Genomic DNA, 25145 nt, shown 5'->3' with positions numbered 1-25145 from the left:
GTAGTGCTGCCAGTTGCTTACATTTTCCTCCTTATTTGTAATAGGGTACTGTTTCCTAAGCTGGTGGCCTGGTGACAAGTGTGTTTTGTACTTGACTTTTTTCATTTGTTGCAATATTGATTTAGATGTCTCATATGTAATTGACTGCCACAGAATTAGTGAGTAAGAACTCCCTAGTGTCTAATTCTTCACATCAGTAGCAGACAGTTATACTGACCAGCTTTAGAGTGAATCTAGCTAATTTAAGGGAAATAAATCCTGACCCTGGACAGAGTGATCATTTATTTGTTTTGTGCCATAAAGTTCAGTGATTGCAAACTGGTTATTTGTTTTTCGTGTTCTCTGGATTTTTCCTCCACATTGATTATATTACATTAGAATTCTGAGTAGCTTATTTTTTCCATTGACCCCTTTCCCACAGAGCATGGAAACTGTGACTACCCCATTCTCAGAGGTTCAGGAGAACACCAGGGTCATGATGGAATACCCAGGGGACTCCCAGCCTAGCCTCTTGCACCCCCCTTGCCTGCGGCATATGTCAGATACAGAAAGGCTCCGAAAGGTGGTTCAGGAGCTTGTGGACACAGAGAAGTCGTATGTCAAGGTACAGTCTGTGGCATGTGCACCTGACTCACCTGGTCTTGCTCTTACAGCCTGACTATGTATCAAGGCTGACACACCACATAATTCACGCATTAGCACTGAATTAACCTGCCATGTGTAAATAAGCTCCAGACCATTCTGCTGTATTCTGGCAAAACAAATATGAGCTGGATTAAAATTCTGCTACAATCGATGAACTCACTGACAGCAATGATCCCTTGTCTTATGCTTTCCTGTTGTTTTAAACACCTGAGGTGTTTAAAGACATGATGCATATATTTGGTGCGTTATATATTGAAATAATGTTTCTGTGTACTGTAGCATTACTGAAACAAAGTTGATAATTGACATCATGCACTCCGCTGGTGCTGATGACTGTTTATGGTACCACAGGATCTGAGCTGCCTGTTTGAGATCTACCTGAAACCCCTGCAGAGTCAGACATTCCTCAGCCTGGAAGAGGTATGCACTAGGTTATGGAGCTTGTGATGGGAGGTGGTTAATCTGTGCTGTTATCCCTGTTACTGTTGTGACAGCTGGTCTCCTGTTGTGACTTGTGCTGCTGCTGTATCCTGATCCTCTAGATGGAGTCTCTATTTGGTAGTCTGCCTGAGATGCTGGATTTCCAGAGGGTCTTCCTGCAAACCTTGGAGGAGCACATTGCTTCCTCCCCAGACTTCAACACCCTGGAAACTCCTGGGCAGTTCCAGGTACTATCCAACAAAGTCCTGAAGTGTGGGCGTGGCCATGCAACATTTATGTAAAGTAGTAGTGGCTGCCTTAGGGTGTCATATTCAAATGAGTCTAACTCTTCATCTCTTGCATTCCTCCTTTTATAGAAACTTCTCTTTTCTTTGGGTGGCTCCTTCCTCTACTATGCAGATCACTTCAAACTCTACAGTGGATTCTGTGCCAACCACATCAAGGTCCAGAAAGTTCTGGAGAGAGGTAGATACTCCACAATAAGGTTTGACAGTTCAGCAAAGCTGTCATGTTTATAATTCAGCTACTTAGTACTTTTTCCAGAAAGTCTACGTGGTGGATGTTTGCTTCTCATCAGCCTTCGACTTTTTCAGTCTGTAAGATTTATTGTGTTAGAAGACATAACTTGTTCAGTGTCCAGCCTGACATTTGAGCTTTCAGGCTTCAGAGTGGCTAAATATGTGAGATGTTGACCCCATAATAGCATCCATGTGTGATCAAGGGTCTGTGAAGGCCTCCTCTTCCAGCACAACAGATTGCTGTTTCTTTAATGAGTGCAATTAAACTGCACACAGTAAAAGGAAAATGGTCTGCACACCCAGTATACGATGATGAGATATAAATGTTCGCCATAATTTATATTGCTCCTTTTCACTATTGTTGGGCAAGCTGCCTGGCCCAGATGGTAATTTACCACTTGGACACTCTGCCTGTAAGTCCTGCAGTTCAGCACCATGGTACCTGCTGAAAACCCGGGTGACAATGTGCATTCTCAGGCAGCCATTGAAGAAACACTTATTAAGGGTGTTTCCGTGTGGACTGGTTCCAACATGGCTCCTGTGCACATCTCTGCTGGTTCCAGCATGGTTACCTCTGGGTTAAAGTTTGGTTCTGGTCTAGTTCCTGCCTTTGCAAACATGTAGAAACTGGTTAAGAAATGGTGGGCAGGAGTCATCCTTTATTCCACACAGCCTTTTTTCTGGCATTTCCATTCACCCCCTTGTTAATTGTCCCCCCACAAGGTGCTGAGGTTAAAATGCACTCTTCATAAAGCTTGACCTGAATGATGGATTTCTTATCTACTCTGGTTCACACTGTTACACCCTTTCTTTTTAATCATGCAGCCAAGACAGACTGGGCTTTCAAGGACTTCCTGGAGGCAAGGAACCCAACCAAGCAGCACTCGTCTACACTGGAGTCATACCTGATCAAACCGGTGCAAAGGGTTCTCAAGTACCCACTGCTGTTGCGTGAGCTGGTGTCCCTGACAGATGCAGACAGTGAAGAGCACTCCCACCTGACTGGTAATGACACAGACACACATGCGTGCACGAACACATACATGCAGTTGGACCACAGACTGTTTCATGTAGAAGAGCACTCCTATCTCACAGGAAGGCTAAGAGTCTGTCTTTCACACAAAAACAAACTCGCAAACACTTTTATTTCAGTGGCCATTGACTGACAGAAGTGCTGTCCTTCATACTGTCAGAGGCAGCACTGGTTGGTGCCACCATCACAATCATACACTTACAAAACCACAGTGCCACTGATGGCTGTCCCGTCTTGTCCTGTCCCACCTGCAGAGGGCCTGAAGGCCATGGAGAAGGTAGCCAGTCACATCAATGAGATGCAGAAGATCTACGAGGAGTACGGTACTGTCTTTGACCAGCTGGTGGCTGAGCAGAGTGGCTCAGAGAAACAGGTACAGCTTTTCACACCTGCAGGTCACAAAGTCATACAATAGACCCTTTGTGGACAAAATGTGTCTCTGTGTGAACTGATCTAAGTAGTGATGATAAAAAATAATTTAATGTCCTCATAGGCTATTTACAGTTTCACTTTGACAGCACTGACCGCTGTCCTCCTTGCTGCCCCGGGAAAGTAATGACAGTGCAAGCAAAATGTGTATGGTGAAAACCCATAAAGAAGAGCTTTGAGCTGAACTCGGGGTCTCTTTCTGCCTGCAGATCACTGAAATCTCCATGGGCGAGTTCCTCATGCATTCTTCTGCGGTGTGGTTGAACCCATTCCCCTCGCTGGGCCGCATGCGGAAGGACCCAAAGTTGACCGTATTTGGTGAGTGTGTGCAACATGGGCACCATGGGAGAGGAATCAGTGCCAAAATGGCTGCTAGGAGGGCATGTGGCCCAGTAACACAAGACTGCACAGAGTGTTTGGATTCAGGACTGTTGAGGCCTGTGCTGGAGAATACGCTGAGATAAGACTTTTCTGAAAGATGTGTTTTCCCCTTGAGCACTGCACCTAAAGGTAGTCTGAAATCCATTATTTGTGTAATATATGAAGTACTGGCATCATAATTAATAATCTGAGTAGTGGCATACCAACGATAGCTTCAGTAGCTGCGTTCTTTTTAATGTATCGTACAAACTTTTTGAGAAAATATAAGCATATTGTTATCGTTCTGCTTTGCGAGGGCTTTCTATGAACCAGAACCAGTTTTCCGAGAGAAGTCCAGGGAATTAATTTTTATGTCTGTCTACCTGCCTCAGTTTTCAAGAAAGCAGTGATACTGGTGTGCCGGGAGAGCAGCAAAGTGAAGAAGAAGATGGTGAGTGGGTCCCTCATATGTACAAGTTATGCTCTTGAACAAGCCATTGTCCATGTGCGTTCTCATGTTTAAATGCCACTTTCCGTCTGGCCACCAGGGCACGGCACGCTCAGCCTATTCTCATGGGGACCTGGACCCCTTCAAGTTCCGCTGGCTCATTCCTCTTTCAGCTCTGCAGGTTCGACAGGGCAGTGCTGCAGGTAAGTAGCTATTCACGGGAAATGTGCTTGTATTTCATTTGCAAAGAGGTGGGACCTGTACATGCGATTTAAAATGAGCCTTCTCCTGAGAGATGACAAGTTCACTCGAAGCAACAGGTTTTGTCTTTTGAACTGGACCCGACCTTTCCGCTGTCACAGCATCAGAGGCAAACTGTGTCTGGGAACTGGTCCATACCAAGTCAGAACTTGAGGGAAGACCAGAGACCACATTCCAGCTCTGGAGCAGGTAAGATGGAGGGCAGGGCTGCCAGCTGGCTGTTACTTGGGTGTTAAATTGGGTTGACTATTAGAACGAGACAAGGAAAAGCGATTCAGCATTTAAACCTGATTGATGTAAAATGTCCTTTATAATTCTTTTACTCAATCTGAAAACTCATCTTGAAGTGAAATCAGGGTGAGTCTCATAATTTTCTATCCAAAGCAAGCTCACACGAAGCGACCTTAGACGGTTCACTGTCTCTGTCCCCACAGTGTGCAAGAGAGCAAGGCCAGTGCTGTGAAGGTGATCCGCTCCCTGCTGAGGGAGAACGTGAGGAGGACGGCACTTGTGGACAGGGCCAGCGGGTTGCGCTTGGGCTCAGCGAGCAGCGCCAGGCCTCCAACCAGCAGGACAGGTCAGTGAGGTGTTAATTTTATTTTTTACTTTACTATATTAGTAAATGCCCAGGCTTTCACTTTACGCTTACTTCACACTCTACACCACACTACACTACACTCACTCTAATGTGCAGATTTATTGTTTCATTTAACATGCATACCTCAACTGTGAGTTGTATGAGTACACCTGGTCAACCCAGGCAGTACCTGAATAGCACAAACGTGACAGGAGAGTGAAAATAAAGCAACCCACAAGTGTTCTACACCTTTTCGAATTGCTGCAGATGAGCTGGGAAGACAGGGCTGCTTCAGCCATGCAGAAGAGATTTCCAGCAAAAATTGTCAAACTTTTGAGTGATGCTGTATAAGCCTTCTCAAGCAACTTTGTATCTACAGGTTCCATCCAGGTGTCCTGGATGTCCAAGGAGCCTTGTCCCAGCACATCAGTTCTTGCCAACATGCTGAAAGGGGGGCAGGTGGATCCTGACAAGGGCGGCCTTAGCAGCTCTACATATAACAGGGGCTGCGATGTTGGGGAGAGTCTCCTGGCCTCCCAGGAGCTGCCACCAGTCTCACAGCAGCATTTTCTCAGCTCTGATGGTGGGTCTCAGGAGTCAGGTGTCCAGGGTGAAAACAACAGTCTCGGTGGGGCAGTACATTGCGACTCCCTGACCAGTGCCATCGAGGCCCACTTACAGAGGCTGTGGATCACAGAGGCGACGCCCCTTTCAAAGGCAGCTCCCTGTGTGGAGCCAGAGGGTGCAGAGCTGGACACTCCGGTGAAGCAGCCCAACCCCTTGACACGGACAGCCGAAATTCATGACGAGAACCACGGCCCATCGCTGGACGATACGCCCGCCGTCGACCTTAACTCTCTGTTGGAGAGGGATTTCAGTGTGCAAAGCCTGACCTCAGTCCTCAATGAAGACTGTTTCTTTGACAAGGAGGAGGGCAAGACCCCCACCGCTACTGTATAATAGGTCTCTAGTGAGGGGTCCTGATCTATCCTCAGACAGAAGTGTGAGGTTGCTGCACCAGTGTGTGCCACCTTCAGAGAACGTTGCAGCACATGACAGCATCCCAGGAGCACCTTTCCATCCTTTGGGCAGGACCAGGAAGTGTCAGCATCCTCCTAGCTACAGGACCCCTCGCTTTAACAGCTTGCACTATACTGTTACATTTTTTTTTTTCTGTACGACCCCAATTTTTTCCTACTTTTTAATTTATTGATAGTTTTTTATTTTTGTATTTCTTAGTAAGAAAGCGGGATGTCTTTCGAAGTTTCCTAATATTTGTGTGAGAAAGATGACTCAAGTAAATTTTATACTGCGGTCTTTTTGTATCTGCCAGATCTCTCCAGATTCTCGCTCACAAGGACATGTGGTCCATAGTTAGACCCAAGTTTTACTTCACACCAAAATGCAGTGTTTTATGGGCAAAATTATTTCCTGGAATGAAGTTAGTGGTTCTCCTTCTCTACCTGTTATCCTCCTGACTACAAGCTTCTCCAAGACCGTGGCAACTTTATGCCAGATATTTGATGCTACTCAGCTTTCATAAATGACCAGTTTCTATTAAGACCACACAGTTGAACTCAGCTGGGAAGTATAAGACATTTCAGACCAAAAACAGATATTAACACAGCTCCTTGGGAAAACACATCCTTTATGAATTATTAATGTTAAACCCAATATTGTAAATGTCTACCCTGTAATTTAATTTTAATATATTTCATATTCCTTATGCATACTTGACATTGTATATTGACATTGTAAAGATTTGTAAAACACTGTTACATGTAATAAATAGTGTTTGGTCTTATAAAATGTTTTGGATTTTATTCCTAATAGATGAAGTGCAGTGTATTGTTACTTAATACCTTAGCAAGGATTTCTCACTTCTGCAGTGATGTAACTTTCTTATTCACAGAAAATATGTCTTCCACTTCTGGTAGATACTACATATCGGCTTAAGATTAATCAAAGAGAAAAGTAATTTGTGGTACATGCAACAGACCTCTGAAACGTTGGCACTATACTGGTTCACAGATGCAGTCTTGTTTTGGGCATCAGAAAAGAAGGTTTTCAAGAATGCAAGGTTAATTTTCTACACCAGGGCACCCATGCTGTAAATACACTGTATTCATGTTCATTTGAATCTGTATGTGTTAAATGAAAGCTTAGAAATTTTCAGTCAAGTTTCAAACTATAGGAAACTCATGGATGGATGTACCAGCAGGAATAAGAATGTAGTCACACCATTGACTCTGGATTTCCACGAGTACTTTTTTTTGTGTTTTTTTTTTTTTTTTTTTTTTTTTTTTTTTTGCACACTCGATTTCTAATAAATCGTGCATGTGCTGTTTTATCTTGGTGTTTGGGCCTTTGGAAAGTTCATTGTTCTTTGTCTGACAGATGTCCAGTGTTAAGTGTACACCACCATTGACCTGTGGAATGAGGTTGAAGCAGGGTCACATTGCTGGCAGTGATTGTGTCATTTATGTTTTTTCAAACTAAATATAAAAGCAGAAATTAACCTTATTCCAGATAACCTTCCTCTCATCTCCTCACATCCCAAAAGTGATTGAAATGGAGGGAATGCTGGGATGTGAGCAGGGGGTGAGTAGTGTGTGAATGTGCACCCCAGCACTGCTCAAGCTCCATAGAATGCATGTGCTCATACAACAGGCACAAACCCAAACAGGTGGTCGTTGCGGCTTGCGATTCAGACCAAAGTGGATTTCTAACTCGGGTCGGGGAGATTTACACATTTTAAAGAACTGCACATGTCAAGCGGATTCTGGTTGCCACGGCAACACCTCGGTGAAGGACCGTTGACACTACTTTTCACACAGAAATAATGTAACGGCCCCCTCCTCCCACACTCGGCGTTTTCGGTTTCAAGGTTGCGCGCTGTCGGCAGCCCGTACACGTTGCGTACAGACTGCATTCAGACGTTCTGTGTGAAACGGGAATGCCAGCTTGTAGCGAGAGGCTTTGGGGGGGAGGGGGCTCACCATTGGCACTGGGCTACACCCTTGTGGCCTACAGTATTCTTGGGGGGACTGGGTCCCTTCATGTCAGCCCAGCATCTGTCTTCAGCTCATCTGACAATATTCAGAGGTAACCACCGGCTCCCAGCTCCTCCTCCTCCTCCTCCTGCTATCACACCCCTTCCTCTATTCTAGCTAAGAGGCTCCCTTTGCCCACATCTCCACCTCCTCCTTCCCGTCCTCATCCTCTTCAGCAGTTTGAGCAACAAAGGGACCACACTGACAACAAAGATCTCCACCCACGGACAGTCCAGGCTGCGCGCCCTGGCTTTCCTGCAGTGAAGAACACGCCACCCTCGGCCTGCCTGCCCGCCTTCACCTGGAAACAATCATCCTGGTGCGTGCCCGAACCGGCTGCCTGCGCGCGTGTGGGGCCGTTTCTGTACAAGGCGAGCGCGCCTGGGCCTACGCGGGGGCGGGGGAGTGGAGAGAGCGGGAGCGAGAGAGCATCCGTCCCAGCCGTCGCGCCTCCGTACGGTTGGCCGCCGCACGGACGCCGGCTGCACCGCGCACAGGTACGTTTGTGGGAACTTCTCCCTTTTCCTCACGTGGGACACAGCTTGTACGGAACGGTCTTCCTCTGTGTGAGTTTACAACGAAAATGTTGATCTGGTGTTTCTCTTTGAATCTAGAAAGTTTGCCAAGACATCATGTGCTGTGCTATAGTGCTATAGTGCTATACACACTGCAGGCTCTGCTTTTGGTGGCACAGGAGGGGAAGGCGCTTACCTGAGTGCAGCGGGCTGGTTGACACCGCACTGCACTGACTTTGCCATTAGTAATGTAATAGTAACCTCCCAGTAGTGGGAGTTCTCATTAAATATATCCAACTTTACTGCAGTTATGCTGGTGTACCAGTGGATATTCACACGTACATATATCCCTTGAGAAGATGCCTCTTTTCAAAGCAATTTACGAGTTGAAAGTATATAGAAACGCTTCCGAGTCTAAAAGTTGGACCTCTGCAAAGTGCTGTCAGAGCAAATTTTTTAACCCTTCGTGGACAGCATGTTGCAGGCACCCAGCAATGTAATGAAACTGTCTGGCCGTTTATTAAATACACCTGTGGATGCTGGGCTGTACAAATGGGAGCATGGTAACACACCTGGAATGTGGATGGGTGAGGCTTCTGTCCTTGAACACACTGTAGGGCATCCAGTCGCTGAGCAGTGACAGCAGCGATGTTCTCCAGAACATGCCAGACTGATTAATGAACGGCTGCCCACCGCGACAGGCCTTGCGTAACGTACTCTCTATTCCGCGTAACGAGGCAACTCGTCATGTTGATTAGCGTGAGCACTCTTCATCGTTCTCGCAGCGTTTTGGGGGGACGTTTTCACGCAGCTTCAGGAAAACCGCAAACGTGGAATAAGTGCGATAGCGTGCGACAAACCCGCGGACCGTTTGTATCGAACATCAGAGCTGTAAGTGATGGCAAGAAAGAGCACTGTACACTGAGAAAACAATCACACCGTTGCTCACTGCGCTTACGTGCACGCATCATTAACGTTTTTTTTCAGCATTGCTGGTACGTGACTGACAGGAAACAGCCTTTGTGTGTGGCAACTATGTTCTTTAAAAACAAGAGCTTACACATGGGACCCCCACAGGTACATAACACTAATTACATAGTTTTACAGCACTGTCAGAGTAATCCCATTATGCACAGAATACAAGTTTAACATGTATTTATTTAGCAGATGCTTTTTTTTAAAGCATCTTCCAGTGAACTCTATGTAGTGTTATCAGCCCACACGCCTTATTCACTGTGGTGACTTACACTGCTAGATACACTCCTTACAAGGGGTCACTCATCCATACATAAGTGGAACACACTCTCTCTGTTACTCACACACTATGGGGGAACCTAAACAGCATGTCTTTGGACTGCAGGAGGAAACCAGAACACCCGGAGGGGATCCACACAGACACGGGGAGAACATGCAAACTCCACACAGACTGAGCAGGTATCGAACCCACGTCCTCTCGCACCACCCCCACACTGTGAGACAGCGGCACTACTTGCTGTGCCACCGTGCTGCCCGTAACATAATCCCTAATGATTTTCAGATGAACCCGTCTGTGGTTATGTAACCATTCTTACTCATACTAATAAAAATTCCTCATCTCTCTAGCTAATTTGTAACCCCCTTTTTGAAAGAGACTTCAAACAGTTAGCAAACGCACCAGAGCCATACTTGCCTGTAAACCGGCTGCTCGATTACTTGCTCGGGGTCCGAAAGCCTCTCACGCTTGGGTCGGTGCCACGCGGCCACAGCTACCTTCATCTTAATTTCTCTGGGGAGGAAAGGAAACAATAGAACGCAGAATCTTGAACTTTGAACGCTCCAGAACACTACAGGATTCTGTTGAGCCAATCTCTTTATATGCTCGGTGCATATAAGCCAAATGAAAGCTATAGGGGCTAATGCTCCCTGACCAAGGGACCGTGCTCACAGAGCAAAGGATTCAGGACCCGGCCAATAAGTCGTAGGTTTAAGGTGATCTGTTTTGTCAAAGAGCCCTTACAAAATTCCTGGTGACTGAACAGTCATGCAAAAGAAAAACTTATGTAACCACCTGCATTACTGTTTTGGGGGGGAAACTTGTTAAACATAAATAGTTGCATTGTGGGAAAAATGTGAAATGTGGGTGTGGTGGCACTTCTGGGGGAAATGATGAGGTTACCGGTTTGCCAGGGGGTTTGGGAAGAGTCTAGGGATGTTAAGTAGGCTAGAAAGGCTGGTAGGCAAGCAGCACGGGTCCTAGTGGAAACGGGGCTCTTGGCCCGAGAGCATTATTTTCCTGGTGCTGGTGTTTGAATAAAGGTTTGAGATGAACGCTGCTTCTACATCCTTCTTCTCTCCATCCAAACCCACAGTGCCGCGTGCCACGATATTTTAAAATGCACCAGTCGATACCTGTAGACAGACACCACTGCAATGCTCTTATAACATTGGAACAGTTTTGTTTAGAAAGCATTTCTGGATGCTACGCCTTCACCGATTGTCTTTTATTTGAGAGGAAACAGTTGCGGGGAAATGATGCCGCCAAGGAAGGCGTGAACAAACAAGCTGGCAAGTCATTCTGCAGTGTTTCAGCGATACATCTTTCGTACTAAAGGTTTACTCATATGACACATTTATACTTCTACTGTAATGGTGCGGTTATGTCAACATATCTTTCATAACACTATTTAGAAAATGTTCTGTGCTGAGCGGGAACTGCTAAAATCACAGTCTCGTTTTGCCATTCTCTGCGAGATTGCCAGTAAAAAGGCTTTAATGGTTTTTTGGGACATTAAATGAACATTTGCCGGAAACAAACACCTTTCCAAACGTAATTATGTGCCTTCGGATGCCAAGTGGAATCCCTCCAGAAGATGCTCACAACAGCCAGATAAAAAATACATTAAAAGCAACAAATCAAAGCAAGTGCAGACAAAAAAAAAAAGAAGAAATTCAGTCCGGTGCTGAAGGACTACGTAAGCGACCCAGTCCTGAGAAAGGGTGGGTGGAGTAAAGGAAATAGCAGCAGCAGCCTCATAAACATCTGCCATGTCTTTTCATATTACGTCTGAACAGATCGACACACCTAAAACACACAGTGAACGAATGTACAACACTGAAATCTGTGTCCCTCGCACACACTCGCATCTACACAGTAGATACAATCTGGTTTGTGGCAGTTGAAGTGTGATCCTCCATAGAAGGGGCCTCCCTTCCAGAAACCTTCCGTGTGTTGCATGCTGTCCCCCCCGGCTGTTTGCCACAAGGCCTAATTATAACCGGGACAAGTTCATTAATGGGGAGGGCTTATGGCCCTGCTAATGAACACAGTGATCTTCATAATCGTATGTGTATAAATCAGTATGGCATTTGTGTTCACACTCAGAGGGTGGTGGGTCCAGCCCGGGGGAGACCTCTCAGCAGGATCAGACAGGGCCAGGGCATGGCGAGACCCCTCAGGAAGACTGGGCGGGGTTAGGGAATGAGGAGACCGATCGGGAGTAGCAGGTGGGGCTACAGAGTAAGGAGACTGTGTCTCACCGCAGAGCTGCCCATCTGCCCGCTGTCGTCATTAATGTTTCCACGCTCCCGCCCACCCTGTCCTCGGCCACCGCATCGGGAAGAGGGAGAGCAGGAAGGTTTGTGTTCGTGAGGAGCTGGACATGGAGATCGCTGTGAATTTAGTTTCGCTGTGATGAGCCTTGGAGTTACTTGGGATACCACTGATATTACCACAGCCTATGTGGAGTCCATATTACTGTTGATTACTTTCAGCGCAGGTTATATACTTTGTGTTTCTCCCTTCTGAAAGTCACATTCCCACGAAGGCGACTTCCTTTGTCCTGCCCATGTCACCGTGCAAAAAAGCAGGTTTGCCATCGCCGTGCTCAACCTTTTAGCGGTTGCAGCAAAATGGGAGGGGAAAGGCAACTCGCTCGGGTCTGGGGGCCTTTCTGAATCTCCACAGCTGGTGGAGGAGGAAAGTCTCTCTCTGTGAACCTCAGCAATTTCTCTGAAAAGGGGAACTGGGTGGACTAACAGCGATAATCTTTCATTTCTATGGAATGCCCTCCAAAAGACGGCCAAGTGCTGGATACTCCAGACAACAGGCACTCAGGATGACCAACCAGGACATGTGGAACTCCCCTTCACCGGCTCTGATGGGGGAATAATAGCTTTCCCGCAGTACCCGGCGACCGTCCCGACCGTGACCGTAATGCCTTCTACCCAGCTGCGGCAGAGGAGTTGATAACATCACCAGATCGGTGAGGCTAAATCCTTCACCTCCATCACAGTGCTTTTGTTCTAGTGTGTGTGTGTGTGTGTGTGCGCGACTGTGTACGTGCAGGTTTTTCAAATACAAAATGACTCCAAACGACCCAACGCGCCATAGCACATGCTCTGCACCAGCCTGGAGGTAGGCAAGGTACCGTTCTTCTCGCTTCACAGGAACTAACTGTCTCCTTCTCTCATCTTATGCGGGACACTGCCGGCAGCTGAGAATTTCACACAGCGAGTGTAACAAGGCATCAGGGTGAAGAAATAGTTAAAATGCCCCGTGCCATGCCTGTTTAAACTGTGGTTACGCGAACGGTATCCCGCTGTACAGTTTTACCTGATGGCTGATGGAGAGACAGTTCGGCAGAGCCGGGCGGATGCATTTTTCTAGCAGAGAGCGCTGCAGCTTTAAGTTTTATGTAGCGAGCCTTGAAAGCTCCATAATTCCATTTGTCGTCTTCAGTCGCACTTTCAGAAAGCTCGGGCTCGGAGAGGAGGTGCAGGCAAACTCTAAAAAAGCACAGCCTGCCTTTCCCAGTGACCAGCTCCCACGCCTCCCCCTCCCCCGCCGGTGTATCGTCACGCTTGCTCGCTCAGTTCAATTCTCATTTAGATCTCTCTCGCAGGCCAGTGGAGCCGTTGGTGAGGAGTTTTCGGCTGCCGGGCTCCACACCTGGAGGACAGAGGAGACGCGGCACGAACTCGGGCGCGTGAGTCGAGGACGGCGGCGGGGAGGGGGTAGAGGGAGGACGCAGTGGGACCGGGCGGGATGGCGTCCACCAGCATGCAGATCCTGGCCTTCATTCTGGCACTGCTGGGTGTCTTGGGGGCCACGGTAGCCACACTGCTGCCCAACTGGAAGGTGAGTGCTGATGTGGGCTCCAACATCATTACAGCCATCTCCCAGATGCAGGGACTGTGGATGGACTGCACCTGGTACAGCACCGGCATGTTCAGCTGCACCCTCAAGTATTCGGTACTGTCGCTGCCCGCCTACCTGCAGACAGCCCGCAGTGCCATGGTGCTCTCTTGCGTGCTGGCTACCCTAGGCCTCTGCCTTGCCACTCTGGGACTCAAGTGTGCCCGCTGGGGAGGTGGTCAGAGGGCCAAGGGTCGTGCCGCTTTGGCCAGCGGCTCCTGCTTCGTGCTGGCAGGAGTGCTCTGCCTGGTGCCAGCATCTTGGTTCACCAACGAGGTCATCACCAGCTTCTTAGACTCTAATGTACCTGAGAGCAGCAAATTTGAGCCAGGTGGCGCAGTGTACGTGGCCTTCGTATCCGCAGGGTTGCTCCTGGCTGCAGGGCTGATCTTCTGTGCATCTTGCCCAGGGAAGAGGGATGGTGCCCAGGAACTCACCATCTCCCCTGCTGACAAACTACTGCAGCAGCAGATACACCAGCAACAGCTGATCCAGCAGCATCTACATCAACAGCAACTACAACAGGAGCATCTTCACCAGGAACCACCTCACCAAATGCGCCAGGAGCAGCAGCAGTGCTGCCCACCCACTCCAACGCACCCTCAGGAGGGCAGAGCTGAATACAGTCTGCAGGACTACGTGTGACCTTCTCTTCATCACTTCATCTAGAGGACGCAGAGAGCGGGGATTTCATAGCTCATTGGCTCGTCATTCATGAGGAGGAGCTGTGGGGGAGGCGGAGGCAGGAAACATCGACTGGTACCTTTTCTGACTCCCCGCTCTTCATTCTGTAGGGAGTGCAGAGGAGGCATGGGTGCTTGCAAAGTTCTGGGGCAGTTTGCAAATATTCGAGCCACCCCACCCTTATCTCTACCCAGCAAAAGCTACTGTGACTCTAGGCGGAAGAGCATCGTCATCAACGTACCATCCAGCACCAGTAAACTGTGTGTAAAGGTCCTTAGAGAGAAGAAAGCATTTGTGTAAATGTGCAATGGAGAGCATTTTGTTTTTCTGTAGCTCACCAAAGGCTCAAGAAATGACGGCTTGGTTGCTGCAGGGGAAAAGACTCGGAGGGGGGAGCCTGCTGTGAGCTGTGTAGCAGCATTTGGAGTTCAGCTTTCTGCTGAGAACAAGCTAGCACGCTGCTCACCGGCGAGTTTATGTAGTCAGCAGGTTACTATCATGCCTGTGTTGTAACCTTGACTAGACAACTTGCCTTCTTGTTTTAGAGGTGCATGCTATGCAATTTAACTTTCAAAGCAGGTTAAATCATAGTTATCCTATATGCTTTTTGTTGTAAATCTGGTACTTTTAGTATACGTAGAGCTCGACTCGATCCATGTCACCATCCGGAGTACTTTAGTCACCACAGTGACCTTTTAATCCCCACCACATAAGAAGAAGGGAGGAGGTCTTGAGTATTGGGGGTCAGTATGATGCCAAAAACTGTAATATGTGACTCACGGAAATAGGAGGCTGCAGGCTTGTGACAGAGGGAGACCTCTCTCTGTGTGCTCAGCTGTTTCTCCGAATGATTTATCTGCTCTATTAGAGGCATTCAAGCAAGAAATCATTTAATAATCTCCTGTTCGGTTGAGTCGGCAAGACATCTAGAAAGGGAATGCGTGTAGGGCACTCTCAGTGGGATTTTGCAGTTCTCTACCACGCGCTTACATGAAATGTTCATATCATCATCTCAATGCCATTATGTTGCGTGAAGAAAATGAAAGGCGTGTGCCACTTATGTGTGCTAGATGAATCTTAGTCTTATGCTGGAAAAGAAGATTCTGGTGGAAAAGAGAGCAGTTACCACATACCTCTACCTCAAGTGTCACCGCTAACACTGTCTGTAAAAGAATAACTAGGACAAACATGCAAATGGCAGGAAGCACACCGACACCCACACCAAACACACACATTCAGGCATGCAGTATCAAACATCCAGCTCCTTTCTCTGTGGGCTGTGGCAAACAGTAGGAGACACTTGGCAGAGTGCAGTCTGAGATAATGATGTTCTTTGCTTTCCCCATTAACTTCCCTTCAGCTGGGTGCACACCGCTTGTAAATTCTAAACCCTCCACACACACACACACACACACACACACACACATTCTCGCTCTCCTTATCTGTTAAACACACATTCTCTCTGTGCATTATTTCTTGTTTCCATAGTCTCACACACAAACATTCCCTCTCATCCGCGAAACGTACGTACATTTCAAACAGAGTCACAAAAAGACACTCTCATCATTATCGCTGTCATAGTATTCGAGGTAAGTCGAGCAGAGTACCTCACATAATCTGTGCCGACCCATGTGTCATGAATGCATGAAGGACAGTAATTGCCTTCCCTGGCAGAGCTGCAGGAGAGCAGCGGTCAACACTGAATCCACCCACTACGGGAAACTGTGTGCTGCTTACCAGTCCTGCAAAGCCGCCATTCAATGTCACGAATGCAGGAAGATCTCTAATCGCTAAAAAAAAGACCAGATAACATTAATTTAGAAGGTCTGGAAAAAAATAGCTTTATTACCTTTAATATTCTGTGAGAGACTTTGAAAGGTGAGTTGAAGCATGACTTCAACGACACAGCATGGTACTTGTTTCCATTTGTGGAGCATGCCAGCACCTTGTGCAATGATTGCGATTCTGTCATCTACATGCCAGCTCGTTCCGCTTGAGCCAACCGTGCTCGGGCAGCAGACCAACCATCTGTACACAACGCAGCCCAAGGGAGCTCCTGCATGAATGTGTATGTCAAACATGAGCTTGGAGGGGAAGTTTCCTTTGTTTATGCCTGCTAAAATTGCTAGCCGTCCACAAATACTACATTTCCTTTATCTATTTATTGTAACACTGTCTAGTCTGGGGGGGGCGCGGTGGTGCAGTGGGTTGGACCGGGTCCTGCTCTCCGGTAGGTCTGGGTTTCAAGTCCTGCTTGGGGTGCCTTGCGACGGACTGGCGTCCCGTCCTGGGTGTGTCCCCTCCCCCTCCGGCCTTACGCCCTGCGTTACCGGGTAGGCTCCGGTTCCCCGCGACCCCATATGGGAGAAGCGGTTCCTAAAACGTGTGTGCGTGTGTGTCTAGTCTATACAGACAGCCGGTTTTATCCGGGCTGTGTTAGAAACCTACGATTAAAAGAAAATTCCCTTTCAACTGCACAGACAGTGGAGAATCCTGACACCAGGCAGGTTCACGCAAGCACTGACAACAGCAGCGTGGCTTTTTGAGGATAGTCTCAAATTAAGCTTAAACTTAAATGCATGTTTATGTAGCAGACTGTACCTTTTCCTCTGACATTACGACAGTCCCGGGTGCCCTCGGTACTTCAGCGCACGGTGAAAATAGCTTGTCTCTCGCACTTAGCCGTCACCGTGATATGGCCCGAAACTTCATTCATTCAAGACTTGGTCCTCCGGCAGTCGGTCGCTTGCGTCACTCGGGAAGAGCACACGACGACGACGAAGACTGCAGGAGAAGCGCTTGAAATCGCACGCTCGCCCACACCAAGTTGTTCTCGCACTGCAATACATGCACAAGTACAGTTAATCGCACTAAATGAAATCACTGGCACTTTAGAGCATGTACACAAACACAAAACAGGCCACACACACAGAGGGAGACAGGTGTCAGCCGGCCTGTGCCGCGAATTTTGCGGGCACTCTTAGTTTGGCAGGCAGGGCGGCGTCGGCCTGTGAGGCGGGGGTCCGAAGCAATGCGGCATCGCATGGCGGAGACCACAAGAGTCCGGGCGAGGTCCAGCTGAGGCAAAACACAGGATGATGTCAGTTAACATCACACTTCAACAGCACCAGTTCATGAGCTGCATCTTCCACAGCCTTTAACAGCCACAAATAGGAGTTTCATAAAAAAGAAAAAATAATTTTTAAAAAAAAAAAAAGAATCGTCGAACAATTCTAACGTATGCTCTAACTGCGAGCGATTTGGAACTGCATCCTAACTGCAAGCCTAGTAGAAGACAAAGAAAAACTTTGAAAGAGTAGAACTACGCTAGCCTAATGTTTGCCCTGCCGTTCTGCATACAGAAAATAATGCACGTGCTTGAGTGACGTTTTCTCTTCAGGTGAAACCTCATCACGACTCAGGACTACGTGTCGCGGAGCGGTTCCCCTCTTTACGAAGGTTTTTCTGTGTTTTTTTTTTTTCTTTTTTTTTGGGTGGGGGTCACGGGTCGAAAAATTCGCGGAGATGCACGCGCCCCGGCCGAATCGCGGCTAACGAAGCGTCGTCAGTCGCACACGGCGCGGCCACGAGCGGGGTCATTTTTGCGCGGCAACGCCGTCTGCCGGCGAAGTCCCGTTGTGACGCGCGCGCGACCCGCTCGTGCCCCATTAACCGTGGCCGCCGTCGGGGCGCGAGCACGGCGAGCTTTCGGTCTGCTTATCGTGAGCGGTTTCGCTCAGTTTGCATAGCCGCCTTTGTGCTTGCAGGGCTGGAACGCGTTGTTTCAATAAAAGCACCGTGTAAAAGAACGAACCTTGTTGTCTACGTAACTCTTTGCACGCACACACGCAGTCCGGAGCGCGTGGACACTCACTCACACACTTGAAGAAGGGTGAAGGAGGAACCACTGACTGAGGTGTCAACGCCAACAGAGGAAGTGTTAATTTAGTAACTCTTGTTCATCATCCGTGCTTGTTTGTGGAAGGGAGGGTTTGTTTGGCGGCTAGTAATCATGGCGGTCGGTCGGGTACCGACTGTCTCTGAAGAGCCCTGTTTCCTTCCCCGCTCCCAAAGGTGCCCGAGCTCCGTACAACCCTGATAAGTGCTGGCAGGCAGCTGTCTTTCATATACACTTTTTCTAAATACCCATGTATGTTGTTCCCAGCGTTTACTTTCTAAAAAATGGGGCCTTCCACTTCCAGTAGTCCCCAGCTGGGCTGCTGTGCTGGTCTCCATGATTAACTGTCACACTGTCACCCCTTTGCTTCATGACATTTTTCCGCGGTAAGAAGACGCGCGGGGGGGTCTCGTGCTGCGAAACAGGGCCGGAGGTGCTGTTTCACTGTCCCGCTACAGCTGGGCTGCTCTGCGTTGATACGACCTGTCAGTCGTCTTCATCCGCGAGTCGGCGAGGGCCTCGCGCCTGAGGTGGCGCGTGCCCCAGTCGAGCTCACGCGCGCACCGTTCCCTCCAGCACAAGAACAGCATCAGGCTATTATTATTATTATTATTTTTTGCTATGCTATTGACTGGCATCCCTTCCATGGTGCACGCTGCCTCACACCCGGTGCTTCTGGGATATATAGGCTCCAGACCATCGCAACCTGAACCGAACATGCAGTTATTGATTGATAATGGATGGAATTATTTTAACCTACGCTTTTAACTTATTTAGATATTTACCTCTTTATATGCTCGTGTCTTACTGTCGGATGTTGGGTCTCTCAGTCACAGGTAGCTTCCAAAGTGGATTGCCACGTGGGAGTCAAACCTGCAACCTTCGTGATAGTGTCCGTAGCCATAGTGCTGTGTGCTGCCTGGAATTTACTCATGGGCAAAACCGTATTGCTTGTGCGGTTTCGTACAATAATCCACAAAGCTTTTTCCTGGGATTTCTCTGAAAGCAGTGTAGCTCGGCCTCACTCTGGGAAATTGTATCTTCTCCACTTCCTAGGTACCAGACCTTCTGTCAAAAGGCCGACGATTGCTCGATTCCTCAGCAAGAAATGGAACGTTTTCTTGTCTTCACGTGGCCTTGGGTGTTTAGTGCCGTCGCCGGTCCAGCGTAGCGCATGGTCTGCAGGCGAACACGACATACAATGAACGTTAGACTTGTGCGAAGAGGAAACTGAGATTCAACTGCAATGAGAGAGAAACGGCACTGACCTTGGCTCTCCATCTCAAACCAAAGGATATATTTTTAGGTCTCAACTTGGGAGTATGATGAATGGAGGTGGCGGGTGCCTTTAGGCGTTTACTGACTTACGCAAAGTCAGTGTAATATTTTCCTCTGCGTTTGATCTCTTAATTGACCCCATTTGCAGCTCAGGATTGATGGCGATGGAAGAACTAGGCCATTCTGGCACACAAGTTAAGGTGTGCCTTAAAAAAAAAATTAAAATGTAATATTATGCTTTTTGATTCAGCAGCAGTCATGCTCTTGTGTTTTTGAGGCAAGGAATTTCTACTTTGCTTATTGTTAGAAAAAATATCATTTCTAGCCCTTTCCATACTGAGTTTTACAGAACGCAGCCGGACAAAAATCGTGTAACTAATAAGATGAAAAATCAGAACCAGGAAACCAACAGCCCCGAAAGCAGTGATACAACAAATCAGTGCATGTGCTGCATGAAGGTGTGTCCTAAACGTGAGTCAAAGGTTCTCCCTGACCCCGGTACACACAACTACTACTTCTTTTCAGGTCCGCCTGTTCTCGTACTATGGTTGTCCTTCTGAGATATTTCTCCAGATACTGTTGTTCATGATTTTAGGTAAGAGGATCTCTTCTGGGAAGCATCAACTGTTTGCTGCTGCTCTGTTCTTTTCTCTGTTTCATATGCATTAGGTTTTCCCACCTTTTTTCTATTGTTTTCACAGAAGGGTGTTAAATTCCATGTCTTTTTTTGTTCCAGTTTGGTGGTGACCTGCGAGAGACAGGCTCTCAATTGGTCCTCAGTGCACGGAACCCTTAAAGTTGATCACTGAAACCCAAAATAACAAAGTGCTACACACTTTAAAAGGGCAGCTTGACATCAAAATGTCTACCAACAATTATAAGTATGTAAATCTATAATCAGCGTTTCATAATGGACTTTAAACAAAGTTTAATTGCAGATAACTTTGATGTAGACAACACAGAAGGGGTTATTAATGCAGCTGTGGTGAAAGAGAAATATTATAGTGTCTGAGCTTTTTAGAAGATTTTTTCCTTTGCCTTTATCCTGGCTTTCTTCTCATTGTAATTAACATGAGCTATCCAATAATTACTATGTAATCTCAACTTGTTATTTGCAGAGATTTTTCATGTGCCACAGTAGATCCTGAAAAAAACAAACATGAGAAACGGATACCCCACAGAGACTGTGTGTGGGCCTCATTAGCTGTAGGAACAGACACTGTGGCTGTCCTACGGTAATCTTTACCGGATTCTGGCCATTTGTCAAGTGAAGTCTTAACATGTTCTGGTTCTTTCCTGCCCTTCCCGTGTTTAATTATGCAGGTATATTCTCCTCATTCCACATCAAAGAACACTTTGGTGCTACAAGAGAAAGAAAGCTGTATCTTAGTGAGGTGCAGGAATTGACTGATTCATTTAAGGTCTGTATTGCTGAAGGTGAATAAAACCTGCACGTGTACTGATTCATCAGCTAACCAGTGTTACACTCCTTCAGCTAAAGGTACCAGTATCACACTAATATTTTGATTAACTTAATTATTAAGCTGGCTCTGGATCCCTATCGTACCTTTGCTGTGCACCGGTAGAAATCCTATAGGACGAAGACTCTGCGCTGTTATTAGAGCAGTCAACTTATATTTCAGTGCCAGTAGTTGCCAGGTGTCACTATGTGTTTGTATGCAGTCCAATTATTTATTTTCTTTAAAAACACCAGTGGGAATATTATATGTGCCAAACACTTATTGAAGTCTGAATGACATTTGACCAGGCACAGGGAAGCTTTCTCCTGGTGTTCAGGCCACCAGGAAGGCCGCTTGCCCACATCGCCGTTGAGCTACAACGGAGCAGCCTGTGGACTCGTGTCTTCAAAGTGACTTTCTGATCAAGCTGACAGGTGACTCAGCCTCCCTCTCGACTGGATTAAACAGCTGCAGACAGGAAGCCCATTTCAACAAGTATCTCACGTAGAACTCTCCTAGAAGCAGTGTTTGTATTTTCCAATGAATGCACCCTTCCTCCCCAACACATCCATGGTCTCTGAAGCTGGACATTTTAAAATGAACTCTGCCACGTTCATGTGCTATCTTGGAAAATGGTAGCATGGTGACTGAAGACATGGTCTTGTTACCAGAAGGTTGCTGGCTTGAACTCTTGAACAAGTTTCTTCCTCCAAGTTGGTCAAGTGTTTTAAATCCTGGTCTTTTAAACAGCAGATTCTCATCACAGACTCTGAGTTCCTGTTAATCAATGTATTGCCTAGTTTAGAACAAGGAACTTTATATAATTCAGAAGTTACTTTCAGCTCCAGGCAAATTGTACTGAGATCTATGAGATGAGCTGTAAAAGCCAAGGATGGGCTGACTGCATTAAAACAGATTGACTTTAGTGTACACATGTAAGCACACTTTGTCTTTGGCCATCTGTTCTGTAAGGAATGTCTGCTCATTTAAATCATGTCCCTCTCCCAGTAGGCCTCACAAGAGAATCATCACATATTTCTAGTGTAATAGTATAGTCTATTTTTAGCTTCTAACAGTAAGCTAAATTGGGGATAAAAACATAGGAAAGTAGCATTATGCCAGACAGAAAGGTTTTATGAAGCGTATGAAGGTTTTATTATGAAATGGTTAAAACTATTTTCAACACTAGTGTTATGTCGCCACCTAGTGGCAGATACCGTCACTACAGGATGCATCTGGCCATTGAGCAGCTCCATTCCGACTGAGTAAAACTCCCTTTCAGTCCATTTCCCTGCTCCACTTAGTTTTTCTTTTTAAGAGACATAATAAATGGATGAGTGAATATTGTATTGTCCTGCAGGAACACTGGTGAAACTCAGAATGAAAGCGGAAGGTCTAAGAATGGGGAGCTACAATCCACACAAGGTATGGGTTCTGACGTTGCAGTCGAAGGAACCAGGTTCGAATTTCACTGAGCAATCCACTAACCCTAAATTGCTCCATTAAAATGACCCAGCTGTATAAAGAGGCCATTCTAAGTAGGCTACCATAGGTAGTCATTCATTTTGCACTTTGTTGTCTGCTAAATGAATTCATACTAAAGATATTTTTATTCACTTTGATTCAACATTAAAATTAAAATGAATTGAAAATGACTTGAAAATATCTTGTGTCCATAAACGCCTATTCTAACTGATTCATCCCATAAACATATGCAACATTCGTCATCTTATTAATCACCAATATTTAGCATCATCAGATGAGCTGTAAACACTGTGGAAGGGAGTTGAATGACGGTGGTCCCAGATTCAATTTTGTTTTGGGGAACTCTTCTGACACCTATCGGTTAGTCGCGGAAATACAGGTCAAGTGTGCTCTATTTTTTTTTTTTTTTTTAAATATAAAATAGACCAATGACAAACATGCAATTAAACATAGCAAAATTAAAAAAATACTTATTTCTGGCGGTGGAGTTAAAGACACCCTCTGCAGATAATAGATGAATGCTAAATATGCATTTTACACTGTCTTATTTTCAAGTGGAGATACCAAATACAGCTGGGCAAAGGTTCACTGGTAACCACACTTGGGCACTATGGTGTGCACAGTATGAGAGGTCAAAGAGGGCACTGTGGAAACGGTAAGAATGTAGAGAGCCTCATACCATGAATGGTCACATGTACACAGAGTACATTTATTCATTTAGCTGATGCTTTTCTCCAAAGCAATTTATGATGTTAGTGTACCTACAATTATTTATCCATTTGTTACAGCTGGGCAGTTTTTTTTTTTACCAGAACGATTTAGGGTAAGTACCTTGTTCAAGAGTACTACAGCCAGAGTAGTGAGATGGGAACATGCAAAGTGCTCCCAGGTTAGAAAAGGGCCGCAGTGTTTAGTAACTGCTTGTAAACCACTGCTATAATTTCTAGAAAGAGTCTCAACCTTTCCTATGAAAAAAATGTTTGCTTTCAGGTAGAGTTTTCTCTGCAGGACTTGTCACAGGAACGTCAATGTTATTACACAGCATGTCCTTCAGGGGGGAGTATTTCCCTAACAATCTCTCACTTGCATTGACTCTATTTTAGTGCTTCTGATAGTGTTTACTGTATTAATTTTATTCTGTAGTTGTGCAATGATTGACATCAGTGAACATAAAAGACGATGCTTCAATTATTATTTTACTTTCATTAACATTCACGTAAATCTTTGGCTGGACCTCAAACTCCAGCATCGTAGTCACACACGCACCCTCCGAAACCACCTGTCCCGAGCGGCGGCGCAGGCGGGAGGGGACACACCCAGGGCGGGATGCCAGTCCATCGCAAGGCACCCCAAGCAGGGCTCGAACCACAGACCCACCAGAGCAGGACCCGGCCAAACCCGCTGCGCCACCGCCCCCAGCATGGTAATTTAATGTTAAATTTTAACCTCACGACTTCTTGTTTGAGAACAGAATTTTCATTTAAAACCAATTTCACCGTGTGTCAAACACGTGCCACAGGTAACATCGCAGCAGCTAGAAGCGTTTTCCCCACCTTTTGATGGGAGATGTTCAAGACGAGGGGGGCGCAGTGGTGCGGTAGGTTGGACCGGGTCCTGCTCTCCAATGGGTCTGGGGCTCGAGTCCTGCTTGGGGTGCCTTGCGACAGACTGGTGTCCCGTCCTGTGTGTCCCCCTCCCCCTCCAGCCTTACGCCCTGTGTTGTCAGGTTAGGCTCCGGCTCCCCGCAACCCCGAATGGGACAAGTGGTTCAGACAATGTGTGTGTGCAAATGTTCAAGATGGGCAAGTTGATTTTGTATGAGGTGGGGTCTTGCTTATATCCTCCACTTAGAATGAAGTATGGTGATGATGGACAGAGCTGTTGAAACATGTGAGCGCAGGCTTGCGAAGCCACTGCAACATATAAGCCTTTTATAGCCATTTATAATAATGCTTATAAATAAAACCGTCTCATACAGCTAAGAAAGTCAGTGTGGAAGGTTCACTTCAGTAACTTCAGTTTTGTGCTTTTGTCACAAAAGCTATTGTACATTGCATTGTATTTTTCTTGAAGAAAAAAAACAATCTGAATCTGAAATTGCTGGCATTTGCATTGCTGAAAAATCATCTTTCCTGATTCTACGGGAACAAAGCACATCACTACAGGCAAGATGTAAACAGGCCCAATTTACACGACATTATAACATGCAGATTCTAAGTCATTATTTTAATTGGAATAATACTTTTAGTGATAAAAGGGAAAAAATGCAACAGCCCCTTGCCCCCCAATTTCCATTTGAGCTACAATACTGTTCATTTGATATTTGGCATTTGATAACCACTTGTTCCACGACTGCAGGATAAAGACCGCAATTTAAAATCAGCCCAGATTAAGTTGTAATTTACAGTTTGTTTGCTCTGGCACCGTGCCGGCGGAGGACAGCCGCGCAGGTAACAGGTGACAAGAAAAACGCCTTGGCAGTGTCTTAGGTGCTGAATTTGGCAGCATCTGTGAGAATTTTTGCAGGGGAGGTATTAAGTGTTAATGCGGTTTTGGCAAGTTCACACTGGCCCCTGCCATTTTCCCAGGGCACATTTGCATTTTCACACCTCCGCTGCTCTCCTGATTGAAGCGTACATTGGTCAATTAGCCAATTATTGCAGCGCTGATTTCTGCGATATTCCCATTTGTTGTGGGCCGCTTTGCGCCGTCTCCCTTTGCCTCTCTTCGCGTTCCCAAACTGACAGTGACAAATTGCTGCGCCGCTCGCCGGCCTTCAAAATTAAAAGCATTTAGAGTCGCTTGCGCTAATGAGAAGCTCTGATGACTTGCATGCCAAGGAGAGCCCCGGCAAAAAGCGCCTTTCCCCAGAATGTATATTTGTCCC

General features: G+C 46.6%; 2 protein-coding genes across 7 annotated transcripts in view; both read left to right on the top strand.

The window, feature by feature from the left end:
- LOC108929282 (T-lymphoma invasion and metastasis-inducing protein 2-like) overlaps positions 1 to 6412 on the top strand; it is a 48162-nt gene extending 41750 nt beyond the window's left edge. For all 3 annotated transcript variants that reach the window (XM_018743664.2, XM_018743663.2, XM_018743666.2), the window contains exons 16-27: positions 422 to 604; positions 997 to 1065; positions 1188 to 1313; positions 1443 to 1551; positions 2430 to 2609; positions 2892 to 3010; positions 3276 to 3384; positions 3819 to 3877; positions 3975 to 4077; positions 4237 to 4324; positions 4570 to 4712; positions 5092 to 6412. In XM_018743664.2, coding sequence (XP_018599180.2) covers positions 422 to 604; positions 997 to 1065; positions 1188 to 1313; positions 1443 to 1551; positions 2430 to 2609; positions 2892 to 3010; positions 3276 to 3384; positions 3819 to 3877; positions 3975 to 4077; positions 4237 to 4324; positions 4570 to 4712; positions 5092 to 5672 — 1869 coding nt within the window. In that variant the 3' untranslated portion in view covers positions 5673 to 6412. The remainder of the gene's footprint in view (positions 1 to 421; positions 605 to 996; positions 1066 to 1187; positions 1314 to 1442; positions 1552 to 2429; positions 2610 to 2891; positions 3011 to 3275; positions 3385 to 3818; positions 3878 to 3974; positions 4078 to 4236; positions 4325 to 4569; positions 4713 to 5091) is intronic.
- A 3268-nt stretch (positions 6413 to 9680) lies between these two features.
- On the top strand, positions 9681 to 15557 carry LOC108929283 (claudin-20). 4 transcript variants are annotated; one of them, XM_018743669.2, is made up of 3 exons: positions 9681 to 9714; positions 12335 to 12521; positions 13161 to 15557. In XM_018743669.2, the coding sequence occupies exon 3, from the start codon at positions 13304 to 13306 to the stop codon at positions 14096 to 14098; it is 795 nt and encodes a 264-aa protein (XP_018599185.1). In that variant the 5' UTR covers positions 9681 to 9714; positions 12335 to 12521; positions 13161 to 13303; the 3' UTR covers positions 14099 to 15557. The 4 variants fall into 4 exon arrangements, with proteins under 4 accessions (XP_018599185.1, XP_018599186.1, XP_018599183.1 ...); XM_018743670.2 differs by lacking the exon at positions 9681 to 9714 and adding an exon at positions 11518 to 12126; XM_018743667.2 differs by lacking the exon at positions 9681 to 9714 and having other exon boundaries at positions 11518 to 12521.
- The last annotated feature ends 9588 nt before the right edge of the window (positions 15558 to 25145 follow it).

Source organism: Scleropages formosus, chromosome 1, assembly GCF_900964775.1.
Source record: "Scleropages formosus chromosome 1, fSclFor1.1, whole genome shotgun sequence".
Taxonomy (NCBI): Eukaryota; Metazoa; Chordata; class Actinopteri; order Osteoglossiformes; family Osteoglossidae; genus Scleropages; species Scleropages formosus.
The sequence above is the reverse complement of the archived record's forward strand: the minus strand, read 5'-3'. Positions and strand labels throughout refer to the sequence as shown.